This window comes from Oryctolagus cuniculus, chromosome 17 (assembly GCF_964237555.1).
Source record: "Oryctolagus cuniculus chromosome 17, mOryCun1.1, whole genome shotgun sequence".
NCBI classification, from domain to species: Eukaryota; Metazoa; Chordata; class Mammalia; order Lagomorpha; family Leporidae; genus Oryctolagus; species Oryctolagus cuniculus.
This window is the reverse complement of record NC_091448.1, coordinates 37,881,269-37,902,134: the sequence shown is the minus strand read 5'-3', so window position 1 is coordinate 37,902,134 and position 20,866 is coordinate 37,881,269. Positions and strand designations below refer to the sequence as shown.

Below are 20,866 nucleotides of genomic sequence, written 5' to 3'. Positions count from 1 at the left end.
TGACAGTTCTTAGGCTGGACTTATTAACCCAAAGGACCTCTTGTTTAGAAAAACCACCATAACGCTCTGTCTTAATTCATGTGGTTAACATTTGCCATACTCTGAGAGGAGTCGCTTGGGTTCTCATGCTCTTAGATTCTTGTGGAACCTACTGTACTCCCAGACTCTTCCTGGAGAGAAGGAAAGACTGGAGGTTTTCTTACAAACACAGGATGCAGATATTGTAGCTTGACATTAGGTTTTTGTACTGTGTTGTACTCAGTTTAACCTCAAAATAACTCTAAGAATGTATAACTCATTCGGATGTGCTTCTGTTTCATTTTTCTGAAATCAGTTTACCTTTTCAAGCCGGGTATGGAAATTGAATCAGTATCAGTCTTTTAGATGTGTGTTGTAAGAGCATATTCTCCATGTAGCATGCTGAAGGTTAGTTCTGAAATAGAACTAAAAAAACATGAGCATGAAAAACAGGACCATGGTCTATGCACTGATCGTGCAGTGTCTAGCAAAGGATGACTTGGCCCCAGTCTGTCTGCTAGCTACCAACCTAGCCCTGAAAGTGGGAGAGTGTCTTGAGAGCCTCAACAGAGAAGGCTCACATGCCGCTCATTAAACATAAACATTCATAATTTTCACTTGTCTTTTCATCAAGGGCTTTGAAAAACCAGTTTTAAGTCCTTTCAAACCTAGTAGGGAGGGTGCATTATGGAATATGTGACAAAATATTTTCTTTTAAAATTATTATATATTTGTCTTTTTTTATGCCTGTTCTGAATGAGCATATTTGGCTACAAGTCTCTGTCTAAAATGTTCTTCCAATCCAAAGTTGGATCCCTCATTAGAAAAACATTGAGGCTTATTTTGAAAAATAAATCTCCCTACCATGGAACGACTTTAAATGAGTTTGTAACACCGTTCTTTTGGGGTTCATATACTTAGAATTCTTTCTGTATGACTGTTATTTTGAATCACTGGTTTCTCATTAGGTTGATTAGTTGGTTTTGACTCATTTCATTGCTATCAAACCAAGACTCAATCTTTAACACCCTAGTGGCTACACTGGCCCACTGAAGCAGCACTTCTGGAGGGCTCCTCAGTTCCTCTTAAAAGTTAGATCCTAGAAATTGCCTTGAGAGAGAAAGAGAGAGAAATGTACTTGCCAGTACTTTGTGTACATGTCTTACATTCTGAGATTTTCCTGGAAAAGGATGTGATGCAATATCCTATGTCAACGATCTTGCCAGATCCCATTAGAGGCAATAAAGAACATCAGGACAGCAACAGGTGATGCAAGAGGAGGCGGTGTGGTAGAGCACCAGAGTTCAGCATTCATTCACGTGATTAAAGGGCAAGGATTCTAGAACTGTAGGAGGCCAACTTGGTTGATTTCCTGTGTCAACCAAGTAATCCTGTGCCATTTCTCAAATACCGTTGGCTTGTTTGTATTCCATTGCATGTTTCTTTAAAAAAAAAAGTATGCTTAAATTGTTTTGCATAAATGTGTAGAAGTTCTATGGTTTCATGCATAGATTTATTTTTTTAAAGATTTATTCATTTATTTGAAGGGCAGGGTGACAGAGAAGGGGAGAAAGATCTTCCATCCATTGGTTCACTCCCCACGTATCTGCAACAACCAGGGTGTGGAACTTCATCCCAGTCTCCCACAGTGGGCAATGAGGGCCTAAGTACTTGGGCCATCCTCCACTGCCTTCCTAGGTACATTAGCGGGAAGCTGGATTAGAAACAGAGCAGCCAGGACTCAAACTGGCACTCAGATGTAGGATGCTGGCAGCACTGTTTACCCTGCTGGGCCACAACACCACCCCCAGTTTCTTATATGTAAATACAGCAGGATAAATTATTCCCCAATTCAAAAAAAAATTTATTTGACAGATATAGACAGTGAGAGAGAGAGACAGAGAGAAAGTCTTCCTTCCGTTGGTTCACCCCCCAAATGGCCACCACAGCCGACGCTACGCCCATCCAAAGCCAGGAGCCAGGTGCTTCCTCCTGGTCTCCCATGCAGGAGCAGGGGCCCAAGCACTTGGGCCATCCTCCACTGCCTTCCCAGGCCACAGCAGAGAGCTGGCCTGGAAGAGAAGCAACCGGGACTAGAATCCAGCACCTATATGGGATGCTGGTGCTGCAGGTGGAGGATAACCAAGTGAGCCACGGCGCCGGCCCCTCCCCAGTTCAAAATTACTGTTTCTGATCTTTGGTAACATTTTCAAAGAATTACCTCTGTGGTGAAATTTTTTGCTCTAAAAGTGGTATGTGTCTTCCCTTTAATTGCTTTTTAAAAAGGTTAGGGTAACTTTGTTCAGTCATTTTTGAATTCTCCAAGCACGAAAATAAAGTTTTTCAGTTATTAAGAAAAATAATTTTCAGTTCTTTTATGTACTCATACAACACAGCAACGGAACATGGTATCTTGCAGATAGACGGTACAACATATGGAAAGGCATTGGCATTTTTTCAGCAAGGTTTTTCCAATAGATACAAACTAAGTAGAATATTGCACATTGTCTTATGGCTTAAAAATACATCTTTTTAAGACCCTACAGTATTTTCTAATATCATATATTTATTAAGGGACTAAAATGATTTAAAACTATCTAATTTTAAAGGTAGAGTTAATATTCCATAGATTCCAAGAAAGAAAAGGAGACAAAAGGTAGCATTTAACATTTTGTTTGATAGCTGAAAAGGAAGTCAAGTTCAGATTCTTTCTCTCGCTGTCTTAGGTTCCTCATCATTATGATGCAGATGATCCCCAAGTGTATTTCAGCGCTAACAGTGTAGGATTCTTTGTGTTGCTGCTCCAGGGCCTTGCAGGGTGGTCATCTCCTGGCTTTAGCAGAATTAGAACAATAGCTTCTGGAAGCTGTGCCTCCAAAAGCTCTAGTTTTAGACTCAGCATGGAAAGTAACAAAGCTTCCATGTCGCAGCCACAGTCTAGCCTGTATTTAAGTCTGTATAGAAAGATTTTGTTAGAGCTGAACTCTGGAAGTGTGGAGATAGAAGAAAGGCAACTGTGGGAAAGATGCCGCCTTTCTGCTTCTCACAAGAGAGCTAGAGTTGACAGATGCTTCTCAACACCCTTCAAAAACCGAATCCTGTCATGTTTTGCTCCTTTGCTTTCCCTTCTGATTGCCTTGTTGAGCTTAACATTGTTGTTTTATTTTGTGGTAACAACAGTAGCGTTGGAAAGTGCCTGTGTGTGCTTGCACATTCTGTTCACACTGATAGTACAATTAATGTTGATGTCAATTTTGGTGTTAATTTTGGGTCATGATTAGTGTTGACACTTTGTGTCAGGCTGATGGCATTTATAGGCACCACCAGAATAAATGTTAATATTATCATGTTTTTAGTATCTGTTATAGTAACATTAAACCAAGCTCCTCCCAGGAGAAAAAAATACATACATGGGTAGATGGATAACGCCTCTCCGTATCGCTGGTGTTACTCAGCGAGAAAATGACATCTCAGGGCAGAATCCTAATCACTGTTTGCAGCATCAGAAATAATGATCACCTCTGATCAGAGGTTGTGAATAATTCATTCGGTTTGATTTTCACGTCCTGTCCAGTGATACTTTTCAAACCAAATGTGTTTCTACAGGAAAATAATGGTCCCACTTCTTATGGAAATACCATAGCACAAATCATTTTACCCACATAAAAACAGTTAAATAAGACTGTTCTCTTCTGCTTGCTTTCTCCACCCCTTTCCCTCCTCCTTCACTTGAGCATGTGTATTCTAGGATCAGAAAATAGCCAAAGAAATATTTTCTTCCTCAGAACTTGGCATAAGGAAAGCACATATTCATTTCTGCTTATCCTTAGCTTATTATTCACAGTAGCTCTTTTGATCTTCTACCCTTGTCCACTTTAATTAGTTCAGGTTGAGCCCTAAACCTAAGAAACCTGCTCGTTGGAATGTTCTGTTATAAAAAGTAATCTGAAGTTAAATGTTTTAAAACTTGTTTGTGGCTGTGTTAATGGTGACATAGTTTGGAGTGAGTGCCTAGGACCACTTGGACAGCAGGTGCCCGAGGGAGGCGGTCCACTGTCACCAAAGAGGACGCTGGCATTCCCTGTGCCAGAAGCCAGAGCCTGAAACCCCTGACTCGCACAGGCAGGCTACAGGTTGCCCTTTTGTTGCTCCCTTAGCCCTTGAGTCCTCCCCCAGCCCTTAACTCCCTGAGTGTCATCTTCAGAAGAGAGGGGAAGAAAAAAAAACAGAAGAAAGGGGATCGGGGATAGAGTCTCCAGTGGTGGTTACTCTTCAGGTAAGACACAAGGCAGCTTGGGCTTAGGTGAAATCAGTGAACGTCACACTCCTAATCACATTGTCACACTCGTGTATACTTTTGTAATGACTGCAGAATTTTCAATATGAAATCTCCATTGTGTATATAACAGAGATAGACCCATCTATATAAAGTAATTTGACTGAAACGCTTAGTGTCCTAATTAAATTGGGGGGGGGGCAATAATATGATGGTCTTCTGAAGTAATGGCCCAATCCTCTGAGACAAAGCTATTCTTAGAATATTTTGAACCATTTCTCCTGAATGTTGTGACCCTTTTTTTCCCTTCTAAATCTAACAAGGGCAGGAGGAAGCGTTTTCAACCCAGTTTTGATCATGAGACAGAAAGCATTTTGCATTCAGAAGCCGTTTCCAGTATCAAATTCAATTTTGTCAAGTGATTAGTCGAGTTTGGTAGAGAATAATTTAAAAACACAGAGCTGGGAATGGCTCGGGTGCTTCCACACTCGAGGATGGCAGTTGCTGTTCTCAAGTCGCAGGCGCCCTTTCAGTGACGACGCGTCACGACTGGATTATTGCATTGCAGTCTCTGCAGCTGTTACAGACCCGCAGCTGTTGACACCATGTGTTCCTCCCCAGGACTGCGGGAGACAGAGAGGAGCGGGCGAGCTGGTACCCTGCCTGCCTATCAGGGTGAACGTCCTTTTATGTACATGTGTTTATAAAGCTCTTTAGCCCCCTTCAAGATGAAAGGCTCTGTATAAATATAAGCTTTCGATTTTAGTACATGTTTGTAATACATGTGGTACAGTCCTAAATATGTATTTAGCTGATAGGCACTGTTCTTGTCTATTGTACAAATATTGACTTTAAAAGTATAAATATGTATTTAATCATCAGACCAGAAAAATACTGAAGCAGTTACTTCTCAGGTAGAGATATTAATATTGTATAAACCTATATATACATGTGTTTACCTTCTACCGCATCACTGTAGAATGTTTATTTATAAAAAATGAAATGTTAGCCCCAGCCAACGAAGACATTTTTAATGTTCTCCTTTTGAGGTGACTCTTGATTTTTACTCTTTGTATGTTTATATCTCTCTTTGCAATTTTATATAAATGCAATCTGTTGTTTGATGGCTAAGATCTAGAACCAGTTCCTTTAAAATATGGGAAATCCATTAAACTGCTGAGAATTTTATCCCCCTTAAAGAAACTTAAAATTTTTTTATTGGGGCTGGCATTCTGGTGTAGCAAGTTAAGTAACTGCGTATGTTGGTCGCCAGCATCTCATGTGGGCTCTGGTTTGCGTCCCAGCTGTTCCACTTCTGATCCAACTCCCTGCTAACGTGCCTGAGAAAACAGCAGATAACCCAAGTCCTTGAGCCCATGCATCCACATGGGAGACCTAGAAGAAGATACTCGTAGCTTCATCCTGGCCCAGTCCTGGCTGTTGAGGCCAATTGTGAAGTGAACCAGTAGATGGAAGATCTGTCTTCTGTATCTCTCTCTCTAACTCTGCCTTTCAAATAAATAAATAAATCTTTAAAAAAGAATTAGGAAGCAGGGGGACTGCACCCAATCCCTTCATCCTAATAATTATCATCTCATTTGCTGTGCTTCTCCTACCCCTGTCCCTCAACCAGTATGTGTTGAAAGACAAAGCTGTAACACATGCTGTGCACTTGCTCCCTGACAGGTAAAATTCCAAGACTTAACATGTATTTAATCCTCATATCAAACATATGCAGTAGGTTGTTATTAGCCTATCTTACTAATGAAGAAACTAAGGTACAAGGAAGTTAGTAATTTAGCCAAGGTTCTGTGGCTGGAAAACTGACTAACCTTCTGTTTTGTCAATTTCAGATTCAGGGTAGTAGAATCTGTTCCTGAGTCCATGCCTTTCACCACCACCCATTTGTGTCTTACAGAGTCACTGTAGTATGCATGTAGTTTTCCATCTTCCTTTTTCTTTTCTTTCTTTCTTTTTTTTTTTTTTTTAAGATTTATTTATTTATTTGAAAGAGTTACACAGAGAGAGGTCTTCCATCTGACGGTTCTCTCCCCAGATGGCCGCAACAGCCAGAGCTGTGCCGATCCAAAGCCAGGAGCCAGGAGCCTCTTCCAGGTCTCCCACGTGGGAACAGGGGCCCAAGGACCTGGGCCATTTTCTACTGCTTTCCCAGGCCATAGCAGAGAGCTGGACAGCAAGTGGAGCAGCCAGGTTTCGAAACGGCGCCCATATGGGATGCCGGTGCTTCAGGCCAGGGCGTTAACCCACAGCTCCACAGCGCTGGCCCCGTGCATTAATTTTTATTCTTATTTTATAATTGTTTTAGGTTTTCAGATAAGTTACAAAGAGAGTGAATTCCCATATACTGTTCACCCAGCCTCCATTAACTCTAAAATCTTAAATAATTAAGCTACATACTTTAAAAAAAATTCACCCATTTTTCTACTAATACACTTCTCCTGGTCTATGGTCCAGTCAAGTCCAGTACACTACATTGCATTTCGGGGCCAGTGACATCAGTGTTTATGCTATAATTGATGTTTGTCATCCATTTTATATTCAGTTAAAGGCAGTGATACTGGTCTAGAACATACTTCCCTAATCTCACTAGTAAGAAAAATGGCATTTATTTTTGTATAAACCTTTAAAGAAATAAATAAATTTAGGAGAGGCATTTGGCCTAGAAGTTAAGGCTGGCAATTAGGACTCATGTTGCACTTCAGAGTACCTGGGTTCAGAGTCCATCTGTGGCTTCTGATTCCAGCTTCCTGCTAATGCAGACCCTGGGAGGCAGTGGTGATGGCTCAGATAGATGCGTTCCAGCCACCCATGTGGGCAACCTAGATTCTGTTCCTGTTTCCTGGCTTTGGCCCCCACCTGTTGCAGATATTTGGGGAGTCAACCAGTGGGTTTACAACACATACTCTCTCTGTCTCACTGCCTCTCAAATAAATAATGAGTGAAAGTTCATACTCTGTGTAAGGACAAGTTACTTAATGGTTCTGTGCCGCAGTTTCCTCATGATGATGATACCAGTTACCTTGGAGTTAATAATAATGAGAGTTAATATTTGAGAGCTTTTATATGCCTGACTCTGTACTAATTTAATATAGTGTTTCTCACAGCCATCTCTGCAGGAAGGTGCTGTTATCCTCATTTTGTGACTGGAAAAGTGAAGCTTTAAGAGGTTGAGTGACCTGTCCAAGGTTACACAGTTTAAAACTGAGATTTGAACCAAGACAGCTTGAGTCTCTAGCTTAAGCTCTTAACCCCTGTAAATGTTTATCTACTTTTAGAACAGTATAATCAGATGAATTCTGTACATAAGGGTCTCAGTAAATTGGAACAGAGGGTGTGAGTTTAGACTGAGGAAGCTTTACTTAGAAAATGGAATCTGAATGAAATTCTTAGAATAACTAAGATTTGGACAGGTTAAGAGGGAATGGCCAGCTTTCAATAATGAAATTAACATAATTTCTGCTCCCAGCAGTATGTAGATCAAGCTCTTGGATTGTGTTTTCTTAGTATTGCAGGTGAAGATATTGAAGTGTAATAAAATTATTTTCCCAAGTTCACACAGCTAATTAGTGATAGAGCCTGATTTTGGATCTAAGTGTGTTTGATTCCATAGCCTATGTTCATCATCATATGCCTTATCATTAGATAAGCAATGAAACCTACATTTTAATATAAATGGAGCAATAAATACTTTCTTAGATGTTTATCTGTTTCACTAAGTCAAAACAGAGTCTCTAAGTAAGTAAGAAGTCTTGCTGTACTAACACTGAGCTAACCCTCTCCATTCTGTAATGATACTTTTTAAGGTGGGAGGGGAGGCGGTCGATGAGGAACACACTTTGGAAAGACATTGATAAAGAATAGTGTGTTCTTGGTGCTGCTGTGTTGACACCTAATTAGAAGTCAATATTGCAAGCATAATGACCTGGCCAATTGCTGAACTGACTGCCCAAGTGACACTGTTAGAGTCCCCAGGTAATAACGAAAGATAAGAGTATTATTTGCCTGCCCAATGCCACAGTCAGTGTTTACATTAGCACACAAATGCTGAAGTAGATTCTTCAGGCTTTCTATCTATGCAGCTTCTTGCCTGTATAGCTAAGGTTAATGTGTCGTAAAATTTGGTATGAACCCCAATTTTCCTGATTACAAATGCATTTACAAGAAAGAAGACAGAAAATAGTTTTTCCTTCTTGGGGGAGGGCGGATGTGAGAAGCTGAGAAAATATTCTTCCCACATAAGTGTGCTACTAACTAGCTTCTTAAAAACACAGACAGAATTATCTGGGTGCTTGGGGTTTCTCTATGCTATTTTTTGAATGAGCTGTTTCTCCTCCTTTTCTCCCTTTAATAAGCAGATACAGTAATGCCTTATCTCAGAAAGTGAATGGACTTTTTCCATGTATACTATATCCATTTTGATTTCTATTTGGCCAATGATATGATATATTAAATCGCTTATATTTATCTGTGGGTGTTTCATATGTATGTGTCTTAATGCTGAGAATCACAAATAGCTGTGTGGAAAGCTTCAACCAGCCTGATTACAGTGGATGTGCAATTGGATTGAGGAATGTGTACTCAGAGCTTATGATCACTGGCCCGGTTGAGTCTGGGTGATGCATATGGCTTTCCAGGGATGCTGCTATTTACATCTGTTAATGGCCCTTCTTGATGGCCAGCTCCCCAATGAGGTGATATGCAGCAGCCTGGGGATGAGGGACCAAGGCGGCAGATGTGGCTGGGCCCCATTAGGCAGGACCAGGAGTGCACGCCTGGTAGACTGTGTTTGGGGGCGAGTGGTGGCAGTGGGGAAGGGAGCGAGAGACAGAAAGAAAGAGAGGAGGGGAAAAAAGGAAGATGTTACTCAGGTATAGGAGAAATAGGCAGATATGGAGAACTGCGGCTGTAACTGGGCTGTGCGTGAATAGAAAAGGAATGGAACCTGCAACTGAGCGAGTGGAAGGACTGACTAGTTCTCCCACGGAAGGGGATTAAAAGAGGACAAGGCTGCGAGGGCTGGGGAAGAGACATGTCACCTCTGCCTTCTCAGTCAGTATCCGTTATTTGTGTGGCTACTCAAGGGCTGCTGAGCAGAGGCAGATTTGCATACATCGAGGCGCAGCAGCAGATTAGCGCCTCACATCCTTGGGTTTTCTGGTGCTGGGAGGGAGCAGCAAGAGTTGCTTACGAGGTTGCAATGTGGAACGCTAGTAAATTCTTGCAGAAATGGAAGATACCTGAAGCAATCCAGTAAAGAATATTTCAATTACTCCTATCAAATGCTGGAGGACAGTGAAAGGACTACGGATCACACAAAAAAAATTGTACGGTTGCCTCCTTAGATTTTGAAGGTTTCTCGGAATGAATCTCCCCAGAGATGAAAAAAATGGCTCAGTATATAAGGCAGAAAAACAAGAATTCAGGATGTAATCACCAGTGCCATGGCATTCTTCCCTATATACCTTGAACACATTTAGATTTTGAGTTTTCCGTCTTCTTTGAGCTGGCCCAAAGAAGGACTTGAGATGGCTTTGGAATGCATGGTGAACCGGATGTTCCCAGCATCATCTAGAGTAGTAGTAGAACATATTTTCTGGTTTCTCACAGGGGGCTTGGCTCTTTGCCAGTGCATCTCTCTTTATGAAAGCTGTGTCTCAATATAGTCTCCTCCCTTCAGGGAACCTGGAAAAAAGTTGACCATGTAAGAAGCTTGTATTCATTTGTTTGTTTATGCCTTTGCAGATTGGCATGGTAGCTTGGAAAATGACCCTTAAAAGTCCTGAATATCCAGAAGGCCGAGATATCATTGTTATTGGCAATGACATCACATACCGAATTGGGTCCTTTGGGCCCCAGGAAGATTTGCTGTTTCTCAGAGCTTCTGAACTTGCCAGGGCAGAGGGCATTCCACGCATCTTTGTAGCAGCCAACAGTGGTGCAAGAATTGGACTGGCAGAAGAAATTCGTCATATGTTCCATGTGGCCTGGGTAGATCCTGAGGATCCTTACAAGGTACAGAACAAGGAAAGTTAAAATATCAAGATACTATACAGTTATGTACTTGGTGTGTACATGTATATAGAGGAGGGGAAAGGCAGAGTTCTAAGGTAAAAGTCAGCACTGGGGCCGGTGCTGTGGCGCAGTGGGTTAAAGCCCTGGCCTGAAGCACCAGTATCCCATATGGGTGCCGGTTCTAGTCCCAGCTGCTCCTCTTCCCATCCAGTTCTCTGCTATGGCCTGGGAAAGCAGTAGAGAATGGCTCAAGACCTTGGGCTCCTGCACCTGCCTGGGAGACCCGAAAGAAGCTCCTGGCTCCTGGCTTCGGATCCGTGCAGCTCCAGCCGTTGCTGCCATCTGGGGAGTGAACCAGCGGATGGAAGACTCCTCTCTCTGTCTCTACTTCTCTCTGTAGCTCTTTCAAATAAATAAAATAAATCTTTTAAAAAAAAGTCAGCACTTAGGGTGAAAATTAAATTTTAACAAAGTGACTTAGGAGAATTCCTTAAGACACTGTGTTGGAGATAGATTATTTCTTAGTGTGTTCACCTGGTTTTTCTGCACAGCTTTTGAAACAGATGGCTGTTTATGTGATTGAACACTAGGTGAAATCGTAGGTGTGCGCTGAACGTGAGAAATGCTAAAGCATGAATATGTGTCTTTAAACTCTTTGGTCATGGCTTCTAGGACAGTCATGAACAAAACCCCATTATATCCTCAACCTCCTCTGCAGCCTGCTTGCTCTGCTTGAAACCTGCCTCTCCATTAAAGACTTGTCAAGTCAAGGCTGATTTCTCTCTTTGCCTTAGACTGCCAAGCCTGCAGGGGGAATACTGTCTTCCCTGATCCTCATTGCTACTTCTCCCTCCTCTCCTCTCCCTTCTCCATGGAAAAATCTCATCTTTCACACTTCTGTTATCAGATGGTGTGTGCTTCCATCCCTTAGTTCCTGGCACGTTGTCACACTGTCCAGCAGGACTAGTCATGTGATGATTCTTGCTAGTTGCTATATTCATACAGATAATCCTTCCCACAATTGGGCCATTTGGATCCTCTATTATATATATATATAAATATATATATAATATATATACACACATAGACATATATATTTAAAGATGTATTTATTTTATTTGAAAGGCAGAGTTACAGAGAGGCAGAGGCAGTCGGGGGGGGGGGGGGCTCCCATTCACTGGTTCACTCCCCAGATGGCAGCAACAGCTGGAGCTGCACCAATGATCAGAAGCCAGGAGCCAGGAGCTTCTTCCAGGTTTCCCACATGGGTGCAGGGGCCCAAGGGGTTGGGCCATCTTCTGCTTTTCCAGACCTTGGCAGTGAGCTGGATTGGAAGTGGAGCAGTCAGGATTCGAACTGGTGCCCGTATGGGGTGCCGGCGCTTCAGGCGGTGGCTTTACCTGCTACACCACAGCATCGGCCCCAAGCTTTTTGGATCCTTGACTGTATATCCTGGGATAGTCCTATCCTTGACCCCCGCTTGGTATCTTTCCCTATAATCTCAATTGCAAGCATCCTTTTCTTTACCACCCTCCCTCCTTTCTATCCAGTTAAACTCTGTGGTTCTCAAGTCCAGCGATCCTTTGAATCAAGCAAGACCTGCAAGTATTGATCCTGCCACCCTTTCTGTTCTTCACTCCCTCTTTACATCCTCCCTTCATTCTTATCTGGCTTAAAAGTTAATCCCGTTATACTCACCACCTTTGCTATACCATTCAGCTTCTTTGCTTCTCTATTGGTCCTACTTACTGTGTGTCTTTACAAAAACCTTGTTTAAATCCAGCTTTCTCCATCTACTCCCATGACTGCACTCTACCTGTTTAACATTGACGGAGAAAGACACACAGTTCTGTTGACTGATCAAGTTCACCATACTCCTGGGTGACATTTTCATATCATCTCTTCATCTAAACCTCTACCACCACCTCCTCCCACACCCTCACTCTTGCTTCCTAGTTTACTGAGAACCACAGCCAATTAGAAGAGAGTCTCCATGAGCACCTTGCGTCAGCTTCTGTGCCCGCACCCCCACCTCTCGCCTGTGCTTCGGATGAACGATCCCCGCTCTAACCCAGCACCCGTCCTTCCTGTGGTACAGCTGATCTGCTGCCTTCTTGCAAACTTAGGGGTGTAGAGCAGTACTTCTTCTCTTTCTTGCATCATCGCTTTTCCCTCCCCTGTTGGATCTATGGCTTTAGCATTCATGTAGGCTTTAAATCACTTTCCCTCCCCCATTTCCTTCCCTGTGCAGCAAAACTTGTTAGTGTTGCGTCTTCTTGCTGCTTCCAGATAATCTTGGGCCCCTGCCACCTACGTGGAAGACCCAGATGGAGTCCTAGGCTTCTGGCTTCCACCTGGCCCAGCACTAGCCATTATGGCCATTTGGGGAGTAAACCAGCAGGTGGAAGATCCCCCCCACCACACGCCTTTCATATAAATAAGTTTTTAAAGTTTAAAAATACTAAAGTTTTGAATTTTAGCTTATTTTTTAAAATTAAAAAAAAAAACACAACGTGAGTAGAGATAAATGTCAGGACTGTAGAATCTGGGATAGGACCATGATGTTGTAGATTCCATGGTCTCAATCCGTCCAGGATCCAGTGCCCCCTCACCTGGTGATTGCCAGCACAGAACATCTTGGGTAGCAGGGAAAGAGAGTTTCCCTGACGTGATGCCTGAAGTTCCTCTCCTCTTTTCTGTGTACACCTTCCCTTAATGATCTCTCCTGGACTTAAAGCTTTAAATCCCATGTATAAGCTGTTACAACTTACTCCTCAAAATAAGATTTGTGCAGCCTGATGTCACATCTCTGTTTATAGTCTACCTAATTGTAGCTTCTATAGTTTATTTTTTTTAATAAAAAAGACTTTTCCTTCTTTTTTTAAAAAAAAATTTTATTCATTTATTTATTGGAAAGGTAGAGTTACAGAGAGGCAGAGACACACACACACACACACACACACAGAGAGAGAGAGAGAGAGAGGTCTTCCATCCGCTGGTTCAATCCCCAGATGGCCACAACAGCCACAGCTGCACTGATCTGAAGCCAGGAGCCAGGAGCTGCTTTCAGGTCTCCCATGCAGGTGCAGGGCCCCAAGGACTTGGGCCATCTTCTACTGCTTTCCCAGGCCATAGCAGAGAGCTGGGTTGGAAAAGGAGCAGCCGGGACTCGAACTGGTGCCCATATGGGATATTGGCACTGCAGGTGGCAGCTTTACCCTGTACGCCACAGTGCCAGCCCCTCCATAGTTTCTTAAGTTTGTTTTTCCCACCATCTGCTGGTCTCAACAAATGGTACTTCTGTTGTTTGGTTTGGTGAACAACCTTGGAATTGTCCTTGACTTCTCTCTTCCTTGCAAACACGACATCCATTGTTTCAATAAATCATGTTCATGTCCTCACCTTCTAGATTTATCCAACGTGTGCCTAATGCTTAATCACTTCCACTGCTACACAGTAGCCCAGCTCAGTGCCATCTCTTAGCTGAGTGTCACAGTAACCTCCTAATTGGCCTTGCTGCTTCTACGCTTGCCCTTACCTCTACCCAGAATCTCTTCTCACAGAAAGTGGAATGATCCAGTTAAAATACAAATCAGACCAGAGCCCATAACTTTTCTCTGACTCATCCAAGTATAGTTACCCACCAGGCTTTATGTAAATTGGCCTTCAAATACCCAGTACGCTCTTACTTCTCACTGCAGTACCCTCACTCCTCGCTCTGGGCCAGCCAGCCTCTTTGGTACTTCCTAAACCTTCCAACCACACTTACGCCCCGGTGCCTTTGCACTTGTTCCTTCTGCCTGAAGTGCCCCCCGACCCCCGATCCTCTCATGCCTCATTTCCTCAGTTCCTTTCGATCTTTACTCCAGGACACTTTTCAGTTCTGAAGTCTTCCCTCCCTCTTCTCAGACCTAACTCTCCTGTATCCGTTCTCTGCGTAATTTTTTCCTTAAATATTGTTCCCATTAACAGTCTTTGTTTTGCTTATTTATGTTGTATATTTTCTTCCTCCCCCATTAGGAGGTAAATTAAGTGAAGCCAGGAATTTTTGCCAGTTTGGTTCTCTCCAGTTTTTCCAATGCCTAGAATGGCGCTTGCACATAATAGGTGCTCAGTAAGTCTGTGCTGACATACCAGTGACACTCAGTGCAACAAGTGTCCTTGTCCCAAGTCATGCAAGACCAATGACAGGTTCACATCGCTTCCATGTTGTGTTTACTGTGCGACATGAATCCCTTGAGTTAAATGGGAAGCACAATTTCTCATAGTATTTAAAATGTTTTCCCCTATTTTTTTTCTTCTTTTTTTTGAGGATGGGGCTTAGTGACTAGTTCACTTAAGCTAAACACATGCGCCTTATGTCTTTGTGTTTATAAGTACAAATAAGTTATTTATGAAATGTTAACTTTTTAAAATATTAAACAGTAATTTATTTAAAGTGTGATCACTCAGCATTATAATGACTTCTGCCTTTAATGTTGAATCTCCTAGATTTGTGATCTTATCAGTTATCTCTTAGCCAAAAACATTTTGATGATACTATGGATTTGAGAGAGTAAAAAATGCTAATTGACATAATCCTTTAATTTCATATTGATATCTTTGATAGACACTTCACTAAAGGTCAGAAATTGAACCTTTTTAAAAATAATTTACGGGTCAACACTGTGACATAGTGGGTTAAGCAACCACCTGTCATGCTGGCATCCCATATGGCTGCCAGTTCGAGCCCTAGCTACTCCACTTCTGATCCAGCACCCTGCGGATGGCCTGGGAAAGCAGTAGAAGATGGCCCAGGTGGTTGGGCCCCAGCACCCGTGTTGGAGACCCAGAAGTTCTTGGCTGCTGGCTTTGGATTGGCCCAACTGTGGCTGTTGTGGCCATTTGGGGAGTGAACCTGAGGATGGAAGACCTCTCTCCCTGTCTCTCCCTCTCTCTGTCTGTAACTCTGCCTCTCAAATAAATAAGCATTTTTTTAAAATTTACTTATTTAGTTTTTAAAATTTATTTGAAAGAGAGGGAGAAAGAAAAACATCTTCCATCTGCTTGTTCTCTCCCTAAATGCCTGTAACAGCCTAGACTCAGCCAGGCTGAAACCAGGAAACTGCAGCTCCATCTGGGTCTCCCACATGAGTGGCAGGGACAGAACCACTTAAGCATTGTGCACTGCCTCTTCAGGGTACACCTTAGCAGGAAGCTGGAATCAGTTGTGGAACTGGGACTCAAAGTAAGGCATTCTAATACATAATGCAGGTGTCCCAGGTAATGTCTTACCTTCTGTGCCAAATACCTGCCCCAGAAAATGACCCTGTACCCCTGTTGAAAATGAAATTAATGGATTTCCTGGGGTTGCATCTATAAGGCATCTTGTTTCAAGGCCAGTCAGTGAGGAACTGTCACTGGAGACAGTCACAGGAGAACTGTCTCTGCTAGTATTGTATTAGATAGTAAGTCCAAGAGGTGATGTATTACTTTAAAGTTAGTTTTGGAACAAGCTTCATTACTCATGCTTTCTTGTATTTTCTGATTGTATGGTGATAGCAAATAGTAAGTTAAAAACAATTTATACTTCACAGGGATACAAGTATTTATATCTGACCCCTCAAGATTATAAGAGGGTCAGTGCTCTCAACTCTGTCCACTGTGAACATGTGGAAGATGAAGGAGAATCTAGGTAGGTATATTTGTAACAGAATTATTTGACCAGGACTAAGGAAAGGAGAGTATGGAATTTTTTCTTTAATGCCCTGCTGATAATAATCTTGAAGAGTGTTGAAGATTGCTTATTGCATAATCTGCATGTCTTAGATTTGTATTGTTACTCTGCCACTTACTAACTGAAGGACATGGTTATTGATGTTTTTAAATTATAATACTTACTCATTTTAGAAAAGTTGAAATGTGTAAACATTTATGAAGAAAAAATAAAAATCATCCACAGTCCTACCCTGAGGCCACAGTTAGGACCTTACCTTATAGTCTATCTTTTCTACATACATACCTTTAATTATTTCTGACATAATTGACATTAAAACAGTTAAAAGTTTCTTTCACATTTGTTCTTTTCACTAAAAGCTATTTTGGGGATTTTATTAATACCTTAGATTCTTAGGGTCACAGCAAATGCATGATAATTAAAATACACAATTCTGGCCGGCGCCGCGGCTCACTAGGCTAATCCTCCACCTGCGGTGCCGGCACACCGGGTTCTAGTCCCGGTCCGGGCGCTGTATTCTGTCCCGGTTGCCTCTCTTCCAGTCCAGCTCTCTGCTGTGGCCCAAGTGCTTGGGCCCTGCACCCGCATGGGAGACCAGGAGAAGCACCTGGCTCCTGTCTTCGGATCAGCGCGGTGCGCCGGCCGCAGTGGCCATTGGAGGGTGAACCAACGGTAAAGGAAGACCTTTCTGTCTGTCTCTCTCACTGTCCACTCTGCCTGTCAAAAAAATAAAAAATAAAATACACAATTCTGATCAACTCTCATGTTAATGTGATTTTTTAAGAAATATTTATTTATTTATTTGAAAGGCAGAGTTACAGAGAGGCAGAGGAAGATGTAGAGAGAGAAAGATCTTCCATCCGCCGGTTAACTCCCCAAATGGCTGCAGTAGCCGGAGCTGCGCCAGTCCAAAGCCAGGAGCCAGGAACTTCTTCCTGGTCTCCCATGTGGGTGCAAGGGCCCAAAGACTTGGGCCATCCTCCAATGCTTTCCCAGGCCATAGCAGAGAGCTGGATTGGAAGTGGAGCAGCCAGGATGCGAACCAGTGCCCATATGAGATACCAGGCACTGCAGGCGGCGGCTTTAACCACTACGCCACAGCGCCAGTCCTGTTAATGTGATATTAATACTAACAGGAGAGATTCAGTGTAGTTCATAGACACAATTTTAAGGATATAAAGATACTGTCCTTCCTCCCTCCCTCCTTCCTTTCTTTATATTTGAGATAACATATATTTAATTTACATTATAGTCAAAGATTTAATGCTCCACTAAAGAGTTCAACAAGTAAAAATTAAGAAGACCATAGTTCAGCAGGAATATAGACAAGGGCTATCAACAATGATCAAATCAAAAATGGAAAGATGTCCATTTCACTCGTATAAATTTTAAAATAGTCATAAATCATTAAGACTATAGTAGTATGTCTATATATATTAACTACCACAAATAAGAGAAAATATGTTATTTTTCCCTTTTGGTCTGGCTCATTTCACTTAGCACAATATCTATACTTATTTATTTCTAAGGCAGAGTGATATAGAGAGAAGATCTTCTATCTTGCTTGTTCAGTCCCCAAACGGCTACCATGACTGGGGCTGGGCCAGACTAAAGTTAGCAGAGGCCCAGGCACTTGAGCCGTGTTCTTCCTAGGCACAATAACAGGGAGTTGGATCAGAAGCAGAGTAGCCAGGGCTCAAATCAGCAACCCATATGGGGTGCCAGCATCACAAGCAGCAGTATAACCTACTGTGCCACAAGACCAGCCCCTGGAAATTTCTATTTTAGAAAATAAAATGTACATTTTATTTATTTGGAAAGCAGAGAGACAGAGATATCCCATCCATTGGTTTACTCCCTAAATTTGACTCTGTAACAGCCATAACTGGACCAGACTGAAGGCAAGAGCCAGGAACTCAATGTAGGTCTCCCGTGTGGGTGGCAGGAACTCAATCAGTTGAGCCATTGCTGCTGCATGTTTTAGAGGGTATTTCTTGTATTTTTGAAGTATTACTTGAGAATACAATGTTAATTGCTGTTTTGTATTTCATTATACTGAATATGTTGTATTTGAATATTCAAACTTAATATTTTTAGTGCTATATATTTTAGTACTATTTCCCTGGGCTGAACATTCTTTTAAAGATGTAAACTTGGGCCGGCGCCGCGGCTCACTAGGCTAATCCTCCGCCTAGCGGCGCCAGCACGCTGGGTTCTAGTCCCGGTCGGGGTGCCGGATTCTGTCCTGGTTGCCCCTCTTCCAGGCCAGCTCTCTGCTGTGGCCCGGGAGTGCAGTGGAGGATGGCCCAAGTGCTTGGGCCCTGCACCCCATGAGAGACCAGGAGAAGCACCTGGCTCCTGCCTTTGGATCAGCGCAGTGTGCCAGCCGCTGCGGCCATTGGAGGATGAACCAACGGCAAAGGAAGACCTTTCTCTCTGTCTCTCTCACTGTCCACTCCTGCCTGTCAAAAAAAAAAAAAAAAAAAAAAAAAAGATGTAAACTTGTCGAACTATCTCTGATTTTTCCCTTTGGGTTGATTTCTAGATGTGAAATTGCTGATCCAAAAGTCTGTTTTAAGGGATAGGCATTTGGCCTAGCAGTTAAAGGGTCTACTTGGGGTCCAGCACTGTGGCATAGCAGGTTAAGCTGCTGCCTGTAGCACCGGCATCCCATATGAGTGCCAGTTCAAACCCCGCTGCTCCACTCCTGATCCAGCTCCCTGCTGATACACCTGGCAGAACAGTAGAAGATGGCCCGAGTGCTTGGGCCCCTGCACCCATGTGGGAGACCCATAGGAAGCTCCTGGCTTCAGACTGGCCCAGCTCCAGCCATTGCAGCCACCTGGGGAGTGAAAAAGTGGATGGAAGATCTCTCTCTCTCTCTTTCTCTCTGCCTCTCCCTCTCTCTCTTTCTCTCTGCCTCTCCCTCTCTGTAACTCTGCCTTTCAAGTAAAATAATTAAAAAAAAAAAAAGTCTACTTGGGACACTTGTATTTCTTATTAGAGTACCTGGTATTGAGTCCTGGCTCCACTTCTTATTCCAGCTTCCTGCTGGTGCACACTCAAAGAGGTAGCAGATGATGGCCCAAGTACTTAGGTTCTTGTGACCTACACGGGGATACCCATGGTTCGTTTGGGGAATGAACCAGCAGATGGAAAATACATCTTTCCATTTGTCTGTGTCTATTTCTCTCTGCCTTTCAGATAAATTAATAAATACATAAAATTTTAAGTCCAATTATGAGAGTTTTAAAAAATAATTTCACATTGTCCCCCAAGATCTATATTCTCATCAATAGCTTATGATTGTGCTTGTTTCTAAGTTCTCTTTGTACTTGACAGCATTGATTATCATCAGTTAATAAAGTAGGATAAAACAGCAATTGTTATTTTAACTTGTATTTTTTATTGCCAGTGAAGTTGAACATTTTCATAATCTATCTGCCAGTATTTTCCTGAATGTTAATTGCTCCAATACAGTTTACTGAATTATTCATACTTTCTTGTTTTTTTGTTTTTTCTATTCTTGGGCTAATGCCTCACTGTTTAAGTATTTACTGATTTCTTGATTGTATTTGTTTTAATTTTTTATTTTTTTAATATTTATTTTATTCATTTGGAAGGCAGAGTACAGAAAGTGAGAGGGAAAGACAGAGAGATCTTCCATCTGCTGGTTCAATCCCCAAACGGCCACAATGGCCGGGTCTGGGCCACCTGAAGCCAGGAGCCAAGAGCTTCCTCTGTTCTCCCATGTGAGTTCAGGGGCCCAAACACTTCAGCCATCCTCTTGCTTTCCCCAGGTGCATTAGCAGGGCACTGGATCAGAAATGAAGCAGCCAGGGCTCGAACCGGCACCTAATTTGGATGCCAGCACCACAGGCACTACTGTGCCGGCCACCGATTTCTTACATTCTTAATGTTCACCTAAATCTTAATAACTATTTTCGCCTTTTTATGTGTATACTTTTTTTTTAATTCTCCAAAACTCCATAGTGATTTTGATTCAGATTGCACTAAGTTTTTTGTACCAGAGGTTCCCAAACTTTGATGGTTCATAGTACCCTCAAGGCCTCAATAATTTTTTCACAGCACCTCTTGGCTAAAAGATGCATCTAGTATTTTTGGTTCTTACAGAGTTAAATGCAAAAAAATGCTTAAGTATAATTCTATCTTAACAATTTGATCATTTAAAAATACACATAAATGGGGAAAATTGCTTCTTAAATAATTACAGTGACCTGCTAAGGGACTGTTTGTGTCTATATAATACCCCAGACTTCAGAATCAAGTAGGATATAGCTACCCTTCTTTGTTCTTCATTAATTTTTGTGTAGAATTTTTTTTCCCCACAGAAATGTTAAAAATCTGACTTTGTAAAGATAGGACATTGTCAAAAGGGATGTAGCACTATCTAAGATTAAATCTTAGACTCCTGGGGCTGGTGTTGTGGCATAGCCGGTAAAGCCATTACGTGTGATGCCAGCATCCCATAAGGGCATCTGTTTGAGTCCCAGCTGCTCCACTTCCAATCCAGCTTCTTGCTAATGGCCTGGCAAAAGCACCAGAAGATGGCCTACGTCTTTGGGCCCCTACCACCCACATGGGAGACCCAGATGAAGCTCCTGTCTTCAGCCTGGCCAGCCCTGGCTGTTGCGGCCATCTGAGGAGTGAACCAGCAGATGGAAAAGCTCTGTCTGTCTCCCTCTCGCTCTGTAGCTCTGACTTTCAAATAAATAAGTAAATCCTTTTTTTTAAAAAAAATTCCTGAACTCCTTAAAGAAGGTACTAGTTCTCATGAGATCCATCAGATACTGCATGATAGT

General features: G+C 42.4%; 1 protein-coding gene across 10 annotated transcripts in view; it reads left to right on the top strand.

The window, feature by feature from the left end:
• Positions 1-20,866, top strand: part of ACACA (acetyl-CoA carboxylase alpha) — a 318,070-nt gene that overhangs the window by 227,966 nt on the left and 69,238 nt on the right. For all 10 annotated transcript variants that reach the window (XM_008271159.4, XM_008271164.4, XM_051824672.2 and 7 more), the window contains 2 exons: positions 10,058-10,327; positions 15,904-16,001. In XM_008271159.4, coding sequence (XP_008269381.2) covers positions 10,058-10,327; positions 15,904-16,001 — 368 coding nt within the window. The remainder of the gene's footprint in view (positions 1-10,057; positions 10,328-15,903; positions 16,002-20,866) is intronic.